This window comes from Neophocaena asiaeorientalis, unplaced genomic scaffold, assembly GCF_003031525.2.
Source record: "Neophocaena asiaeorientalis asiaeorientalis breed wild unplaced genomic scaffold, Neophocaena_asiaeorientalis_V1.1 scaffold373, whole genome shotgun sequence".
Lineage (NCBI taxonomy): Eukaryota > Metazoa > Chordata > Mammalia > Artiodactyla > Phocoenidae > Neophocaena > Neophocaena asiaeorientalis.
In genome coordinates this window covers 612815-632381 of record NW_020172993.1, presented here as the reverse complement: position 1 = coordinate 632381, position 19567 = coordinate 612815, and the positions used below count along the sequence as shown (strand labels likewise).

General features: G+C 39.6%; 1 protein-coding gene across 4 annotated transcripts in view; it reads left to right on the top strand.

The window, feature by feature from the left end:
* The first annotated feature begins 2538 nt into the window (after nucleotides 1-2538).
* NRCAM (neuronal cell adhesion molecule) overlaps nucleotides 2539-19567 on the top strand; it is an 88893-nt gene continuing 71864 nt past the window's right edge. For 3 of the 4 annotated variants that reach the window (XM_024742258.1, XM_024742259.1, XM_024742257.1), the window contains exons 1-5: nucleotides 2539-2647; nucleotides 4849-4866; nucleotides 7713-7818; nucleotides 9708-9904; nucleotides 17798-17920. In XM_024742258.1, the coding sequence (XP_024598026.1) occupies nucleotides 2539-2647; nucleotides 4849-4866; nucleotides 7713-7818; nucleotides 9708-9904; nucleotides 17798-17920 (553 nt within the window). The remainder of the gene's footprint in view (nucleotides 2648-4848; nucleotides 4867-7712; nucleotides 7819-9707; nucleotides 9905-17797; nucleotides 17921-19567) is intronic. The other variant, XM_024742256.1, reaches the window with a different exon arrangement.

Below are 19567 nucleotides of genomic sequence, written 5' to 3'. Positions count from 1 at the left end.
CTTTTAGACGACGTTGTGTCATTGTCTTCTCTGTCCTGAAGGATGAGTAGTTAAGGCATCCAAGCAAAATAAGTAATGAATGAAGAACTTGGAAATTGTATGTAGTTGCTTACGATCTTATGGGCATTACAATTTCTTAGTACATCTTTTAGAAAGTGTTTTAGTTCTCTGGCATCTCTTCAGAAAGCTAGGCACTTAAATTGAATAAACTCAGTTAGCTTGACACACAAATCAGAAAGGTATGCTTTTTGTTTTCTTGGTGCTTGGTTCTGTCGTTTTCTCTCAGTATGTGTAGTATGTACCATTGACTTGTTTTAGTGCCATTTGTGCCGTTTATGTTAATTTTCCTTGAAGCTTATGTGTAAATTCACAATTAGCGTTTCAACCAAAAAAAAATCATGAGAGACCTAAGTAAATTCGATTAAATGGTATAGATCTGCTTTGCACGCACAGAAAGACGGTCTGGTTTATATTTTGGTTAGAAATGGTTGGGCGAGCTTTTCTACCGGCCTCTCGATGTTTAATGCTCATGATTGTTTATATATTATAATATGGGAAGACAAATTTCCTGGATCTTAAATGAAACCACACAGTATGGATGTTTCATTCACAAAATAATATTTATATATGTATAATGTCTGTGTTTAGAATATTTTTTTGTATTTGTTTAGCAAGAAATGTCCAACTATAATTATAATCCGGTTCAAATCAGAGCTCAGCTGCTAGCAAAACACATGTTGTCAGCATTGTTTCATTTTTCTTTTATACATTTAAGGTCTCTTCCATACACAGACATGATATGCCAACTGATTTGACCATATTGACAAGAGTTTGGTTTTTAAACCAAGTAGTATAAATATAAACATAGCCACAGGCAGACTGTGGTCAGAGTGCCTATCTGAATACAACCTCACCTTTCCCCTTTCCCCCCTTCACTTTTTTTCTACCAATATTTATTTACTCCCTACCACGTGCCAGGCACGGTGATGAGCTCTGGGGACACAATGGGGAACAGGAAAGATGTTGTCCCTACCCTTCGAGGCTTTCAGTTCAGTGGGAAAGATGGACATTTTAAAAATACACGATTACACCAGTAATTAAGCCATAAGAACAATCTTAGTTTATAATAATGACACCCCTACCTTCGCAAGAGAGCCATTGGTCACTGACACTTCTCTTTATTGATGAGAAGGTGTGATTAAACCCGTCATTCCAGGTAGAGGTCTGTTGTAGGACAGAGGTCTGTATTCTGTGTGCTCATGTTCTCTTGGTACTTTCATGTGCAAGGCATACTATCTTAGGTGATAGGAGAGGAATACAAAGATGGGAGAGGCTCAACCTTTGCCTGAAGGAGTAGGAGAGAGAGTATGCATACCCCAAAAAAAGTCTATCACTGTATCTACCTGTATACTATATGTGATGAATAAAACGTAATTTCAGAGATTCTCAGAGAGTGAAATGCCTTCTAGTTTGAGTGATCAGCTCATGTTGGATTGGCCAAAAAGTTCGTTCAGGTTTTTCCATAAGATGTTACAAACGAACTTTTTGGCCAACCCAATAAACGCTCTATAAAGAAACCCATTGGACATTGTTGAGGAAATAGGGTGGAGAGGGCATTCCAGGTAAAAGGAATAGAATAAACCGAGGCAAGAAGTCAGGACAATTCAAAGCGTACTGAAGGATTGACCCAAGAAAGCAAAGCAGAATCAGACAATCAGGCAAAAAAGAATACTTACATGACAATAGAGGGAAATGAGGTTGGTAGGATAAATTGAGACCAGGTCATTCAAGTTTTTGTATTACTTATTTAAGGATCTATTGAACTTTAATTGGGTAGGTCCCATGGGGCTACTCCCAGTATTTAACCAAAGACCCTTAGGAGAAATAATCAACACTGTTTAGGAGGGTAACTGCAGTGAGGAAGACCTGGAACTCAGAGCCCAGGCATAGCTGTTGCCACGGTCTAGGTAGGAGATGGAGAAGGCCAGAATTCTTGGTGGTTCAACCGGTAAATCAGTGTTTGGGGTTTGAAGCAAATTGGCAACCATGCCCTGAACTTTCCCAGCGGTAATCTCTAGAAAGGAGAAGCCATTAGGCCTCCCCTTCAAAGGCACACCTTCTAACCGATTTATAAGCCAAGTTTTCCTGATCTATTAGGAACATGGTAGCCTCTAGTATAAAGCAGATATTTAAAACGGGAAAACCAGAAGGGTGGCAAAGTTGACAGATTTTGCTTGACAGCCCTACAAATATTTCTGACCTAATTTTAGCTGATTTATGAATAAATGAGTCTCTCAGTCTTCAGAGTGAAATATTTAAAAGTTAGAGTTCCATTTAGAGTTCATGTATAATACAGAACTGATTTTCTGTGCTGCCAACTTCCTCTCTTCATTTCCTCCTTTTTTCAAAAGTGCGCTATAATTCTTCTCCTATCCTTTTTCAGTTTCCTGCATGAGACTTATTTAAACGTTGCACACACATCTTTTGTGAAAGAAGAAAAGGAAATTCAGCTCGTGGGGCTCAGCGGGAGTTCAGCTAATGCAGCTTAAAATAATGATGCCGAAAAAGAAGCACTTATCTGCAGGCAGAGCACCCCTGATACTCTTCCTGTGCCAGATGATTAGTGCCCTGGAAGTCCCTCTTGATCGTAAGTATTAACGTTGGAAAGCTCTTAGGCCCGGGAGTCAGACCCTCCCCGGCATTTACCATCCCTCTGAACCATGTGGATGGAGGAGATGTCCGTGTGATCCTGAAAAGTGAAATCAAAACTAATCTGGCTTTTACCTTCAGCACCCTGTGTCTATAAAGAATCAGACCCTAGAAATGGCCATTGAATTGCAGACATATTGTCCCTTCCCTGTCATTATCTTTCCCTCCCCTCAGGTGCTTTTGGTGTACCATGGAGGGGCTGACCAGAGAAGGAGTGAATTGTGAGCTACCCTGATCCTCCTAGCAGGCAACTCTTTATAGAAGCAGTCCCGCAAGAAAACTATAGGAATCGCTTTAAAATGATCACAGAGACACCCCCCCACACCCCGTTTATCCTGTCCCCACATCTCCACCTTCTTTCTTCATATGCTGAGGGTGACAAGATCATCTCTCAGCCAACCCCACGCCCCTCTGTATCCCCAAACTACCCACGGCTCGTTTCTCCGCATTCAGACAAGGCAAAATTCACCTTTGAGTTTTGGATCTTAAATATGAGTTTAGAGCTAGGAAATATATCTTATCGAAAGCCTAGTGAGAGGTCTTTGTTTTTAAAATGGTGATAAAAAACCCAGATGTCAATGTTGAGAATGAAACAAGTCTTCGGCAAAATTACTATTTAAAATGGAGCAAGTAACAGCTACTATAGGAGCCCACCCTTTCCTGAATAAAGTACTGTATATACTGCACTCTCCCTGGGCTGGGTGGCCTGTTTGTAAGAAATAAAGATAATGCTAGGAGCCAACGGGTCACTTTTCCTGCAAGGGAAAGCAGAATTTGAAATCTGGACGATTACTGTACTTCAGAATTGGTTTATTCTTCATCCCTAATCAGCGTGACCTCTTTAAATCCATTAGCTTCTTGAATAGAACATCTGTTTGGCGAGCTTTCCAAGGTACAAGGAAGGTACACTTTCCCCGGGGCGATTCTATTGTTGGGATGTCAGTTGTTTTTTTTTTTTTTTTTTGCCTATGAGGGAGACAATTAAGTGTCCAGTGGGGAGTGCCAGTGGGGAGACAATTAAGAAGAGATGTGATTGGCCCCATACTTTGTTGACTCCCTTTTCTGTGCATCTTTAGTCTAAAGTGTAAGAAAATGCAACATTCTCCTTCTTTTCAAAAGATATTCATTCAGTGACCTTAATTTCAGTTAAAAAAAAAAAAAAAGATATGACTGGTTAAGCCCATTGGAGTTGGAATGCCTAAGTAAGCATTTGCCCTAATGGATGTGTAGAAGAAAGAGCATTTGAGAGAAATGCTTTTGTTCTCTCTTCTGTTAAATATGTTCCCCTTTAATCTGACTGCTCAGTCTTACAATCAGAGGGAAACAGTCACCTAAGGCTAACTCAATTATCGCTGCTAATGGAGAACAGCAGAACCATGATGAAAAGAAAGTCACAGGCAACCCAGGTGCTCCTGCATTAACCTTTGCAAGTGGTAATGACAGGCAGCACAGCAGAATCATGTGAACTGCATGCTAATGTCATTTCTTCCCTGCCCCTCTTCCTTATCCCCCCTTTCCATGAGCCGCTCCTTGGGGCGGGTACTAGCAAACCCTGGGTGACTGAGGAATTCTGAAGCAGAAACATGCTAACAGTCTGAAAAGTGCAATTACCTACTTGGCGATTAACCGTAGAAATCTAAAAACCTCAGATCAGTGTTGGATTTGGCTTGGATGGAGCGCTGTCATTGTAGCAATGTCCCATTGTTAGGTATTTTAACCATGTGCATAGTGATGTCTGGGGTAATAGGATCAGACACAACACAGTATGTGACAACTCAGATTAATTGTAGATTTCAGCTGTTTTTCAAATTGAATGTAATTACTTGTCCAGCACAACACGTAGGGAATGGAATTAGCCATTCCTATTCCTGGCAGAATCATTTTTTGGCCTACAGCATCCCTTTTGTTCTTCCATATATGGATGTAGAAAGGTCTGCTTCAGGAATAAACAAAACCTTTAATGGGAGTCTCTTTCTCTTGCTACTTCACAACCTCCGCCTTTGCTCTACTGGTTTTTTAGGTCAAATAAAATAGGCAAATGCCCCTTTTATCTTCAGGGTGCTAACGTTCTTATTACTAACACCTGGTTTTCTTTAATCTTGTTTGCCCACTCACCTGCTGATATTGCTGGGGAAAAAGCAAAACTTCTTGAAGACTGTAAGTGTCTTTCCGTCATTACCAGGCAGTGTGAAAATTTGACTGTGTCTTTGTTTTTGAATGAATGCTGTGAATTAAAACGCACGATTTTGTTTTCGTGACTAACGTCTTTTTAAGCGTGTGTGTTTACTGTGGCTAATCATTGCATTTAAATTCCAAGAAGCAGGTTTAATCTATTCCTTGCATGAATTCTGAAGGCTCAGGTATTACTGTCTTTCTTTTACCAGTATTCTGGGCTACTAACTTCTGAGCTTTGTTCACATCTGATGTAACTCAGTGAGAAAATTCGCAAAATTTGAAGAGAATGTCTGGTTCTAAACGCTGTTAAAGGCTTGCTGGAATAAAAACATGTCTTTGGGTATATATAGGAGGTGGGTGCATGAAAATGCTTCACCCGAGTTCGCTGTCAAACTTCTTCAACCTGTAGGACTGGGTAGACTGGTGTTTCTAAGTGTCATCAGTATAATGGCCTAGAGAATTTGAGAATTGTTTTGATGTGTGCAAAAGACAGCACCCCCATTCACATCATCTCTGAGTGGCGTGCTCTAATCTATAACTGCTGCCTCTGACAGTAGGGCAACGTCTGTCATCTACCTAAAAAAGTCGTTCTCAGGCATTTGAAAAATTCTTTGATATTAGATTAGCCAGGAAAATTATATAAAACCACCTTTTCCCCTTACTACTTCAAAGCCCTTGTTAGTTGCCAGTTGACCTAAGCACGCTTCAAAGAGGTACATCTAGGTGGTAAACTCTTAGCAGTTATGCGTGGCAACTAAGCCAGCTCTGTTACAGACACATGAATAGAAGTTCTGGGTCTGCAACCATTACCCTTGCACCTCTGTCACTTACAGAAAAGCACAAAGAATTGGACTGAGTCACTCCTAAAAATCCCCCTACGCCCACCAGTCCCTGAGTGGGAAATTCTAGGCTTCTTTCCATCATCCCAAACTCTCTACTCCCAAAGCCTGAAGGATCACTCCAAAGTGAAGCTGGTCTAATTAAAAATGTTTATAGCTAACATCACTGAACCATTATAGGACTGGAATGTACTAAGAATTTTACACAAATTATTTTATTTAATTTTCCCAGCAACCCCAAGAGGTAGATACTACTTTTAAACCCTGTTCTTCCTCTATGGAAACGAGGGCTTACAGAAGTTAAGAAACGTGCTTGAAGTCTCACAGCTGGTAAGAAATAGACTCGTTCTTAACCGCTAGCCCAAACTGTTAACCAGCTTTGGTAACTGCCGGCTAGAAGAATGAGTGTCCTGTGAACAGTGCTAGAGGCTGGGAAGAGCAGCTGGCTAAGGAGGACGAGGAAGGGATGGATCTTGCTAAAGGAGTTGAAATTGACGCTGTGCAGTATCCCGCAGTTAATAGGTGCACAATAAACGATGGCAGTTATGAGTTTCATTTTTTATCTGTATTTTAGGTGTTATTTGGATGTTTAGTAAGAGACGTCTGGTGAACAGCCCCGAGACTGCAGACAAAGCAAGAGGAGAGATCCATGTTTACAGATTTATAAGGCATTGAACATGGAAATGATCAATTTAGGCCTGGCAACAATTCACCACAGGAAAGAAAGACAAAAGCTGAGGACGATTATTAAGCTTTGGGAAATACTTGATTGACAGGTGGAAGAAGTTTCACAAAGGAAGCACAGAGCATAGGTGGAGAGGAAAGGGACGATCCAGAATATGAAAAATGATCCAGATAAGTCTGTACATGTTAAAGATGTCCTGTACATTGTAAGATGTTTAGCAGCATCCCTGGCCTCTACCCAACAGATGCCAGGACCACCCCCATCCCAGTGGTGACAACCAAAATGGACTCTGGATGTGGCCAGATGTCCCCCAAGGGCTGGGGACAAATGGCCCCTGGTTGAGAACCACTGGTCTGTGTAAACAGCTCTCCTTCGAGTTGTGCAAGGCAGTGGCTTCCACCAGGAGAGTTCGCTTCTCTCCTGTGCTTTGTGCCTTCCTAGTCGAGCTATTTTGCTGCTCTGAGCAACAAAAGAAGTTGAAATGGATGATTTCTCCAGTCCCTTCCTGTTCTACACTCTGTGATTCTGATTTCACAAGAAGGAAGACGTGGTAATCTTAGAGTGACCTGAACATCAAATGTCCACGTACCAGCTTTTTTCAGATTCAGTTGCTCCAGATCAGAACAGTTTCTCCCTACAATTTGATAATCAACGATCAGATAACACTTTGAAGAGTGAAATGAGAATATTGTTTCCTAAAACAGAGAGCTTCCCAATTCAATTTCTCTTCTAAAGAAGTTTGTTTTATCTTTGCTCCTAGTAGCCACCTACCTCCTGGCTCTAATAAGACATGTCAAGTCTCTAATTTTAACCATCTTTTTCACGTTAGCTTCTCAAATATATTCGTTACCAATGTATTAATTTACACGAGCCCAGTAATGAACTACAAGTCAGTAACTCTTTCCCAAGAAAGATGCAAATTTACCTCATAACTTAAATTTCATTGAAAGGCATCATTTGAATCAAAGCTATCAGAGAAATTTCTCATTGTTACATCAGAAATGAAACTATCTTAATATAAGCTTATATTGGTAATTATTTTCCCATACTTTCAGAGTGGGGAAATGGGCTTTATGAGCACATACAAAGTTACCAAAAGGGAGTTATGCCTTGACTCCAAAATTTTAGGAGTCTTTTAGCTAGCTGAAAATCTGCTGAGGGGGTGTGTCACCACAGTGGAAATTACTAAAAACATTTGGAGCATATTTAGTCTAGGGTAAGTGATTTTGATATAGAAAAAAGTGATTGCTATTATGATATTAAATGATTTATTTCTTTACATTGTTCTTCTTTCTACCATTAAGTGGTACAACCTCCAACCATTACTCAACAGTCTCCAAAAGATTACATTATTGACCCACGGGAGAATATTGTAATCCAGTGTGAGGCCAAAGGGAAACCTCCTCCAAGGTGGGTGTGCTTTGTGCTGTTATAATACTGATAATAAGCATTGATAACTCATGTTGAAGTTAATTTCAGGTCCTGCATATTATTAAAGTATCATTTGTAGGTTCATTGTTTTGTCTCTCTGCTTAATTAAATTCTGTTGGTTCTTCTTAAAAACCCAGGTGGTTGCATTTCCATACTGATACCTTTCTGTGATATGCTAAAAAATTGTGGGAAGATGTGGAAAGAGCCTTCTGATGGCTTTATGACATGGGCAAATTCCTTCTCTATGGGCCTCAGTTTACAGATAAATGTAAAATAAAGAAGTTGAACTTGACAACTTCGAAGATCTCTCCTAGCTCTCTACAAGTCTATAAAATAGCCCCGAGTGGTTTTCCAAACATGGCAGTGTTCAGCACTCAGGATTCTCCATATGCACCTTGGCATGCACACTGCACAGCCTTTTAGAGTTGGGGGAGACATTAGACATTATCTGGTCCAACCAGTGTATCTTATAGATGGGGAACTGATGCCCAGTAATGCTAGGTTAACCTATCCAAGGTCCCACAGCTCCTTAGTGGGTGATCTGTAGTATATGGAAATTCTGGAGAGTTAGATCATTATTTTTGAGAGATAATGTGTATTTTTTTAAGTTATAAAGAAGGGAAATTTTCTCAATATTTTATTGCCAAGTTTGTCTATGACGAGCCTTATTAATCTATCACAGACTGGCACCGGAGAAAAAAATTACCAAAGTATACCAAAAACTTCCATTCAAGTATGGCTTCAAAACAATCTCTTCTGTCATATTATTAGAAACCCTTGAGCACTCAGGCCCTAATGTGATGTCCTTTGATGACACCCCTTTTAGTTTAACATTTAATTAGTACCTCCTGTAACTGTTAGGCAGGAGTTCTCCATCTCAGCTCTGTTGATATTTTGGGCTGGGCAACTTTTTTGCTGTGGAGACAAGAGCTCTCCTGTGCATTGTGGGATACTTTGCAGCATCCCTGGCCTCTACCTACAATAAGCCAGCAGCAGCCAACACCCCTGTCCCCTACCCCAGGAGTTGTGACAACTCCTGCTATAAGGATAAGCAGTGGGAAGGGAAATCCAGGAGGGCTTGGAAATCATGGGAAAGTTTAGAGATTCATGCTTTTGTTAAGAGCATGGCCATTGTTGATTTGTGACCAGTTATCAAGTATTTGATTACTTGGGCACTGGGACTTTTATATAAGGCAGTCTTTTACATAAATAAAACTGAAAAAGAAGACTTTCAGTTGACGATTTGAAATACTTCCTAAGAAATTTACAAAAATCATCTCTAGAATTAAAAATTTTCAAAATATATTTGATATACAATGATCACATTTAATAACCGACACTTAAAACACCATTGAACTCATGTTGCCTCTCCTCCCAACTCATACTTTGCATTTTGGTAACTTGACACTGGTCTGATCACTTTTAAACACACACATATGTTAGTACTTGTGAAGGCCTTTCTTCTTACACTTCAGCCCAGAGCAAATCTTTATAGGCAGGTTATCAATTCTATGAACAATGGAGTTTACAATTAAAATGCTAATAAAGCTCTAAGAGAGTGTGCCTCGGAGACCTACTTCCTATGTTTTCTTTGAAAGATGACAGGCAGTTTGTATGCATGATTTCTTTATTGAGTCAGATTTTGGTTAGTTCTAATGAAGACATGTACCTTGGTATGTATGGCTGGCACTTTTTTCTAAGTCATAATTCAATGAAACATTTTAGGTGTGGAGCCTATTGTTGTTTTACTGAATACTAAAATCTAATCGTTATTTAGAAATCCATAAAATTGCTAGGAATTTGTTAGAGAGGAAATAATCCTGTTTTTCTGGGCTGTAAACAAGCTTAATCCTTTATGCGTTGGGCAGTTTCTCCTGGACCCGAAATGGGACTCATTTCGACATAGATAAAGACCCTCTTGTCACCATGAAGTCTGGCTCGGGAACCCTCACAGTCAAGATCATGAGCGAGGGGAAAGCAGAGACCTATGAAGGAGTTTATCAGTGTACAGCCAGGAACGAACGCGGGGCTGCAATTTCTAATAACATTGTCATCCGTCCATCCAGTAAGTCGGACCTGTTCACCAAACAGGACCCTTTTTAAAGTATAGCTCCAACCCCAGCATCTGTTACACCATCTGAATGCCATTACAAGAAAGCAATGGCATTGATTCCAATACTCTGAAAATCATCACCCCTTTCCACTTGACCTCAATTCCTCAGCGTAATGCTTTGCCAATCCAATGTGTCTTTTGTACAAGTCCAGAATAAAACACCAGGGGTAAGAAAAGTGTATTTTTCCTCAAATTGATCTAATCATTAATTTCTCATGAATCTAAGCATACTCCGAACAGCCAGATGGAAATAAATTAGGTATGAAATGGGTAATTGAGGTCTAAGTGTTATTTCTTTAAATGTTTTTTTAATTGAAGTATGGTTGATATACAATATTATAAAAGTTACAGGTGTACAATTTTTAAATGTTATACTCCATTCATAGATATTGTAAAATATTGGCTATATCCCCCATGTTGTACAATATATCCCTGTAGCTTATTATTTTTTAACATCTTTATTGGAGTATAATTGCTTTACAATGGTCTGTTAGTTTCTGCTTTGTAACAAACTGAATCAACTATACATATACATATATCCCCATATCTCCTCCCTCTTGCGTGTCCGTCCCACCCTCCTTATCCCACCCCTCTAGGTGGTGACAAAGCACCGAGCTGATCTCCCTGTGCTATGCGACTGCTTCCCACTAGCTATCTATTATACATTTGGTAGTGTATATATGTCCGTATATACACTACACTACCACTCTCTCACTTCATCCCAGCTTACCCTTCCCCCTCCCCGTGTCCTCAAGTCCATTCTCTAGTAGGTCTGCATCTCTATTCCCATCTTGCCCCTAGGTTCTTCATGACCTTTTTTTTTTTTTTAGATTCCATATATATGTGTCAGCATACGGTATTTGTTTTTCTCTTTCTGACTTACTTCACTCTGTAGGACAGACTCTAGGTCCATCCACCTCACTACAAATAACTCAATTTCATTTCCATTTATGACTGAGTAATATTCCATTGTATATATGTGCCACATCTTCTTTACCCATTCATCTGTCGATGGACACTTAGGTTGCTTCCGTGTCCTGGCTATTGTAAATAGTGCTGCACTGAACGTTATGGTACATGACTCTTTTTGAATTATGGTTTTCTCAGGGTATATACCCCGTAGTGGGATTGCTGGGTCATATGGTAGTTCTATTTTTAGTTTTTTAAGGAACCTCAATACCGTTCTCCATAGTGGCTGTATCAATTTACATTCCCACCAACAGTGCAAGAGGGTTCCCTTTTCTGCACACCCTCTCCAGCATTTGTTGTTTGTAGATATTTTGATGATACCCATTCTGACTGGTGTAAGGTGATACCTCATTATAGTTTTGATTTACATATCTCTAATGATTAGTGATGTTGAGCATCCTTTCATGTGTTTGTTGGCAATCTGTTTATCTTCTTTGGAGAAATGTCTACTTAGGTCTTCTGGCCATTTTTTAAAAATTTATTTATTATTTACTTATTATTTATTTTTGGCTGTGTTGGGTCTTCGTTTCTGTGCGAGGGCTTTCTCCAGTTGCGGCGAGCGGGGACCACTCCTCATCGCGATGCGCGGGCCTCTCACTATCGCGGCCTCTCTTGTTGCGGAGCACAGGCTCCAGATGCACAGGCTCAGTAGTTGTGGCTCACGGGCCCAGTTGCTCTGCGGCATGTGGTATCTTCCGAGACCAGGGCTCCAACCCGTGTCCCCTGCATTGGCAGGCAGATTCTCAACCACTGCGCCACCAGGGAAGCCCTTCTGGCCATTTTTAGATTGGGTTGTTTGTTTTTTTAATACGGAGCTGCATAAATTTTGGAGATTAATCCTTTGTCAGTTGCTTCATTTGCAAATATTTTCTCCCATTCTGAGGGTTGTCTTTTCATCTTGTTTATGATTTCCTTTGCTGTGCAAAAGCTTTTAAGTTTCATTAGGTCCCATTTGTTTCTTTTTGTTTTTATTTCCATTTCTCTAGGAGGTGGGTCAAAAAGGATCTTGCTGTGATTTATGTCATAGAGTGTTCTGCCTATGTTTTCCTCTAAGAGTTTGATAGTGTCTGGCCTTACATTTAGGTCTGTAATCCATTTTGATTTTATTTTTATTTATGGTGTTAGGGAGTGTTCTAATTTCATTCTTTTACATGTAGCTGTACAGTTTTCCAGGACCACTTATTGAAGAGGCTGTCTTTTCTCCATTGTATATTCTTGCCTCCTTTATCAAAAATGAGGTGACCATATGTCCATGGCTTTATCTCTGGGCTTTGTGTCCTGTTCCATTGATCTATATTTCTGTTTTTGTGCCAGTACCATACTGTTTGGATTACTGTAGCTTTGTAGTATAGTCTGAAGTCAGGTAGCCTGATTCCACCAGCTCCATTTTTCTTTCTCAAATTGCTTTGGCTATTCGGGGTCTTTCCATACAAATTGTGAGATTTTTTTTTTTTGTTCTAGTTCTGTGGAAAATGCCATTGGTAGTTTGATAGGGATTGCACTGAATCTGTAGATTGCTTTGGGTAGTAGAGTCATTTTCATAATATTGATTCTTCCAATCCAAGGACATGGTCTATCTCTCCATCTGTTTGTGTCATCTTTGATTTCTTTCATCAGTGTCTTATAGTTTTCTGAGTATAGGTCTTTTACCTCCTTAGGTAGGTTTATTCCTAGGTATTTTATTCTTTTTGTTGCAGTGGTAAATGGGAGTGTTTCCTTAATTTCTCTTTCAGATTTTTCATCATTAGTTTGTAGGAATGCAAGAGATTTCTGTATGTTAACTTCGTATCCAGCTACTTTACCAAATTCATTGATTAGCTCTAGTAGTTTTCTGGTAGCCTCTTTAGAATTCTCTGTGTATAGAATCATGTCATCTACAAACAGTGACAGCTTTACTTCTTCTTTTCTGATCTGGATTCCTTTTATTTCTTTTTCTTCTCTGATTGTTGTGGCTAAAAGTTCCAAAACGTTGAATAATAGTGGTGAGAGCGGACAAAATTGTCTTGTTCCTGATCTTAGAGGAAATGGTTTCAGTTTTTCATCATTGAGAATGATGCTGGCTGTGGGTTTGTCGTATATGGCCTTTATTATGTTGAGGTAAGTTCCCTCTATGCCTACTTACTGGAGGGTTTTTTATAATACACGGGTGATGAAATTTGTCAAAAGCTTTTTCTGCATCTATTGAGATGATCATATGGGTTTTCTCCTTCAATTTGTTAATATGGTTTATTACATTGATTTGCATATATTGAAGAATCCTTGCATTCCTGGGATAAACTCCACTTGACCATGGTGTATGATCCTTTTAATGTGCTGTTGGATTCTGTTTGCTAGTATTTTGTTGAGGATCTTTGCATCTATGTTCATCAGTGATATTGGCCTTTAGTTTTCTTTTTTTGTAGTTTCTTTTCTGGCTTTGGTATCAGGGTGATGGTGGCCTCGTAGAATGAGTTTGGGAGTGTTCCTCCCTCTGCTATATTTTGGAGGAGTTTGAGAAGGATAGGTGTTAGCTCTTCTCTAAATGTTTGATAGTATTCGCCTGTGAAGCCATCTGGTCCTGGGCTTTTGTTTGTTAGAAGATTTTTAATCACAGTGTCAATTTCAGTGCGTGTGATTCCTCTGTTTATATTTTCTGTTTCTTCCTGGTTCAGTCCTGGAAGGTTGTGCTTTTCTAAGAATTTGTCCATTTCTTCCAGGTTGTCCATTTTATTGGCATAGAGTTGTTTATAGTAATCTCTCATGATCTTTTGTATTTCTGCAGTGTCAGTTGTTACTTCTCCTTTTTCATTTCTAATTCTATTGATTTGAGTCTTCTCCCTTTTTTTCTTGATGAGTCTGGCTAATGGTTTATCAATTTTGTTTATCTTCTCAAACAACCAGCTTTTAGTTTTATTGATCTTTGCTATCATTTCCTTCATTTCTTTTTCATTTATTTCTGATCTGACCTTTATGATTTCTTTCCTTCTGCTAACTTTGGGGTATTTTTGTTCTTCTTTCTCTAATTGCTTTAGGTGTAAGGTTAGGTTGTTTATTTGAGATGCTTCTTGTTTCTTGAGGTAGGATTGTATTGCTCTAAACTTCCCTCTTAGAACTGCGTTTGCTGCATCCCATAGATTTTGGGTTGTCATGTTTTCATTGTCATTTGTTTCTGGGTATTTTTCGATTTCCTCTTTGATTTCTTCAGTGATCTCTTGGTTATTAAGTAGTGTATTGTTTAGCCTCCATGTGTTCGTATTTTTTACAGATTTTTTTTCCTGTAGTTGATATCTAGTCTCATAGCATTGTGGTCAGAAAAGGTAGTTGGTATGATTTCAATTTTCTTAAATTTACCAAGACTTGATTTGTGACTTAAGATATGATCTATCCTGGAGAATGTTCCATGACCACTTGAGAAGAAAGTGCATTCTGTTGTTTTTGGATGGAATGTCCTATAAATATCAATTAAGTCCATCTTGTTTAATGTATCATTTAAAGCTTGTGTTTCCTTATTTATTTTCATTTTGGATGATCTGTCCAAGGTGAAAGTGGGTTGTTAAAGTCCCCTACTATGATTGTATTACTGTCCATTTCCCCTTTTATGGCTGTTAGCATTTCCCTTATGTATTGAGGTGCTCCTTTGTTGGGTACATAAATATTTACAATTGTTGCATCTTCTTGGATTGATCCCATGATCATTATGTAGTGTCATTCTTTGTCTCTTGTAATAGTCTTTATTTTTAAGTCTAGTTTGTCTGATACAAGAATTGCTGCTCCAGCTTCCTTTTGATTTCCATTTGCCTGGAATATCTTTTTCCATCCCCTCACTTTCAGTCTGTATGTGTCCCTAGGTCTGAAGTGGGTCTCTTGTAGACAGCATATATGTGGGTCTTGTTTTTGTATCCATTCAGCTAGTCTGTGTCTTTTGGTTGGAGCATTTAATCCATTTACATTTAAGGTAATTATCGATATGTATGTTCCTATTACCATTTTGCTAATTGTTTGGGGTTTGTTATTGTAGGTCTCTTCCTTCTCTTGTTTTTCCTGCCTAGAGAAGTTCCTTTAGCATTTGTTGTAAAGCTGGTTTGGTGGCGCTGAATTCTCTCAGCTTTTGCTTGTCTGTAAAGTTTTAATTTCTCCATCGAATCTGAATGAGATCCTTGCTGGGTAGGGTAATCTTGGTTGTAGTTTTTTCCCTTCCATCACTTTAAATATGTCTTGCCACTCCCTTCTGGCTTAAAGAGTTTCTGCTGAAAGATCAGCTGTTAACCTTATCGGGCTTCCCTTGTATGTTATTAGTTGTTTTTCCCTTGCTGCTTTTAATATTTTTTCTTTGTATTTAATTTTTGAGAGTTTGATTAACATGTGCCTTGGCGTGTTTCTTCTTGGATTTATCCTGTATGGGACTCTGCACTTCCTAGACCTGATTGACTATTTCCTTTCCCATATTAGGGAAGTTTTCAACTTTAATCTCTTCAAATATTTTCTCAGTCCCTTTCTTTTTCTCTTCTTCTTCTTGGACCCCTATAATTCGAATGTTGCTGGGTTTAATGTTGTCCCAGAGGTCTCTAAGACTGTCCTCAATTCTTATCATTCTTTTCCCTTTATTTTGCTCTGCAGTGGTTATTTCCACTATTTTATCTTGCAGGTCACTTATCTGTTCTTCTGCCTCAGTTTTTCTGCTATTGAACCCATCTAGAGAATTTTTAGTTTCATTTATTGTGTTGTTCATCATTGTTTGTTGCTCTTTAGTTTTTGTAGGTCCTCGTTAAACATTTCTTGTATTTTCTCTATTCTGTTTCCAAGATTTTGGATCATCTTTACTGTCATTACTCTGAATTCTTTTTCAGGTTGACTGCCTATTTCCTCTTCATTTGTTTGGTCTGGTTGGTTTCTATCTTGCTTCTTCATCTGCTGTGTGTTTCTGTCTTCTCATTTTGCTTAACTTAGTGTATTTGGGGTCTCCTTTTCACGGGCTGCAGGTTCGTAGTTCCTGTTGTTTTTGGTGTCTGCCCCCAGTGGCTAAGGTTGTTTCAGTGGGTTGTGTGGGCTTCCTGGTGGAGGGGACTAGTGCCGGTGTTCTGGTGGATGAGGCTGGATATTGTCTTTCTGTCGGGCACGACTGCATCCAGTGGTGTGTTTTAGGGTGTCTGTGACCTTATGATTTTAGGCAGCCTCTCTCCTAATGGGTGGGGTTGTATTCCGGTCTTGCTAGTTGTTTGGCATAGGGTGTCCAGCACTGTAGCTTGCCAGTTGTTGAGTGAAGCTGGGTGTTGGTGTTGAGATGGAGAGCTCCGGGAGAGCTTTCGCCATTTGATATTACGTGGAGCCGGGAAGTCTCTGGTGGACTAATGTCCTGAACTCGGCTCTCCCACCTCAGAGGCACAGGCCTGACACCCTGCTGGAGCACCAAGATCCTGTCAGCCACACAGCTTCTCCGGAGAGTCTCTGAAGACCCAGTGGGCTCAGGAGGCAGCTAGCGGCCCCTGCGATGTCCTCCACGAGGTCTCCCTTGTCTCCAGCATCTGCTGGACCCTGAAGTAAGCGGTGACTAGAGAACGGGCAGACTGAGAGCCCCGGCAGCTGGCTGGGCCTGGGTGACTGCATGGAGGCTGCCACAGGAGACAAGTGGGGGCCTGTGGGCATGTGTGGCCTGGGCCACCGCCAAGGTCTCCTACGGCAGCAACCGCGAGATGGATGGCACGGAAGCCACACTGGGGCCTATCCTTGTAGCTTATTTTATACATAAGAGTTTGTAGTTCGTAACTCCCTACCCCTATACTGCCCCTCCCCCTATCCCTCTCCCCACTGGTAACTACTGGTATCTGTGAGTCTGCTTCTTTTTTGTTATATTCACTAGTTTGTTGTATTTTTTAGATTCCACATATAAGTGATATCGTACAGTATTTGTCTTTCTCTGTACAGAGACTTATTTCACTTATCATATGCCCTCCAAGTCCATCCATGTTGCTGCAAATGGCAAAATTTCATTCTTTTTTATGGCTGGGTAATGTTTTCCATTGTATGTATGTACCACATCTTCTTTATCCATGCATCTGCCCGATGGACACTTAGGTTGTTGTTTCTATGTCTTGGCTATTGTAAATAATGCTGCTATGAACATTGGGATGCATGTATTTCTTTAAACATTTTTATTTCAAAATTTCACTGGAAATAGGGTGACCTCACTATCTTGATATTATTTTGGCTCTTTTTGCAATAGTCAGTACCCACATGCTCTCAACAACCCAAGAGCATGTATTTAAAGAACAGCTACCATTTGAAGTTCTTGTCATTTTTTAAAACGTTTATTATGTGTATAATATGTGTGCATTATAGAATAAATCAATTACAAATGAACAAAAAAGAAAGTTCAGAATTACTCACAAATCCTTTCATTCAAGGAAATTACTATTCTTTCTATTTTTACCTAGGCAGATATGTATGTACGTGTCAAAAACAAGCTCGTCCTGAAAGACTATTTTATAACCGTTTCTGCCTTATCTAGATATCATGTATATTTTATATTAATCTTATAAATAAGTATACAATGTCTAACACTGTATGATATTCAAAGGTGTACACGTACAGTTATTTGTTTAACAAATCTTTTGCCATAGAAATGTTTTTCATTCTTTCATGAAGGGCACGCTTGTAGAAAAATTAGTTTGTATCTTCTTAAGGATTTATTTAATATAAATTCTTAGACATGGAATTGCTGACTCAGAATTTATACTACTAATGTCATTTTTTAACACTGTATTAAAAATTTTTTTTGTCGTTAATGTATATAAATTTCGAGTTACTATTTCTCCAAAAGTTTGGTTTATATTTCTTTCTAGTGCTCTTTTTATTTTCCAATGCAAAAATAACTTAGAAGTTATTGTTTTATTTCATTAGGGTCACCGTTGTGGACCAAAGAAAAACTTGAACGAATAACACTTAGAAATGGCCAGTCTTTGGTACTGCCCTGCAGACCCCCAGTTGGGTTACCACCACCTATAATATTCTGGATGGATAACTGTAAGTTTTAAAAATAAGAACTTTCTTTCTTCAAGAGTCTTATGATTATTGGCTGTCCCAATCAATTATTACCTCTTGTGATTCATAAGATGTTTATAAAATGTCTTAGAGATTCTCAGGAAAATAAATCACATATCCTTTCATTCAGTCACTTTATTTTATTGAGCACCTACTGTGTACCAGGCACCTCTCTAAATAAACCAAACAAAGGTCCTGCTGTCACTGAATTTATATTCTATGCAATGGGAATAAAAGCGGGGAGAGAAGGAAGCAGAGAATAAATGCATTTAGAAAATATGTGTCAGTTGGCAGTAAGTGCTGTGAAGAAAAATAAGCAGAGTTTTGAGCAGAAACTTACAGGAGTGAAAGAGAAACAGGCCCTTAAATATCTGGGTGGAAAGAGAAAAACCAGTTTAAGCCCCAAGGGCAGGAGCATCCCTGGCGTGTGTAAAATCAGCAGGGCGGCCAGTGTGCTCGGGCTGACTGACCCAAGGGCGACAGTGAGAGAAAAGGTCAAGAAAGTCCAGGAGCTCCGGGGTGAAGGGCTTTGGCTTTTGCTTTCAGTGAAGTAGGGAGACATTGAAGGAGTGGCTTCACCTGAATCAAAACAAATAGTAAGAACCTCACTTTGGTTCATGTGTGGAGAACAGAGAGGACGAAAGGGAGAGAAGGGCGTTCTGTTAGGAGCCCAGTGCTGTGATCTGGGCAAGAGTTGACGGGGACTTGGACTTGGGTAGTGGCAGTCAAGTAAGTAAGAAATGGTCAGATTCCAGGGACTTCCCTGGTGGTCCAGTGGTTAAGATTGCACGCTTCCAACGCAGGGGGCGTGAGTTTGACCTCTGGTCAGGGAACGAAGATCCCACGTGCCACGAGGCCGAAAAAAAAAAAAGAAAGGAAGGAAGGGAGGCAGGGAGGGAGGAAGGAAGAAATGGTCAGATTCCAGATATAATTTGAAGGTAGATCCTCCAGGATTTATTGGGGTCAGGGTGGAGGCATGAGAGAGAGGAATCAAAGGTAACCCCAAAGTCTAATCAAAGGTAACCCCAAAGTCTAAGACTGAACAACTAGTAAAATGGAATGGCCATTTCCTGAAACACCAGAAGCCCATCAAGGGAAGGAAATCAAGCTGTTCAGGATGTGTTATGTCTCTTCTTTCAGTTTCGTTCTTTTATCCCCAACAACAGCTAATTTTCTTTTAATTTAATTTTTTACTTTATATTGGGGTACAGTTGATTCACAGTGCTGTGTTAGTTTCAGGTGTACAGCAAAGTGAATCAGTTATACACATACATATATCCATTCTTTTTCAGATTCTTTTCCCATATAGGTTATTACAGAGTATTGAGCACAGTTCCCTGCACCATACAGTAGATGCTTATTGATTATCTATTTTATATATAGTAGTAACAACAGCTAATATTGATTGGGCATTTACTAAGTGCCTGTCCCTTTGCTAAAGACTTTACGTAAGTTATCTCATCCATTTTCTACAGCAGTCCCAGGAAGCATCTCGGATGACTCTTACCACTTTTTTTTTTACTCGTGTCCCCTGCATCGGCAGGTGGACTCTCAACCACTGTGCCACCAGGGAAGCCTAGACTCTTACCACTTTTTAAATGAGAAAACCGAGGCACAGAGAATTGAAGT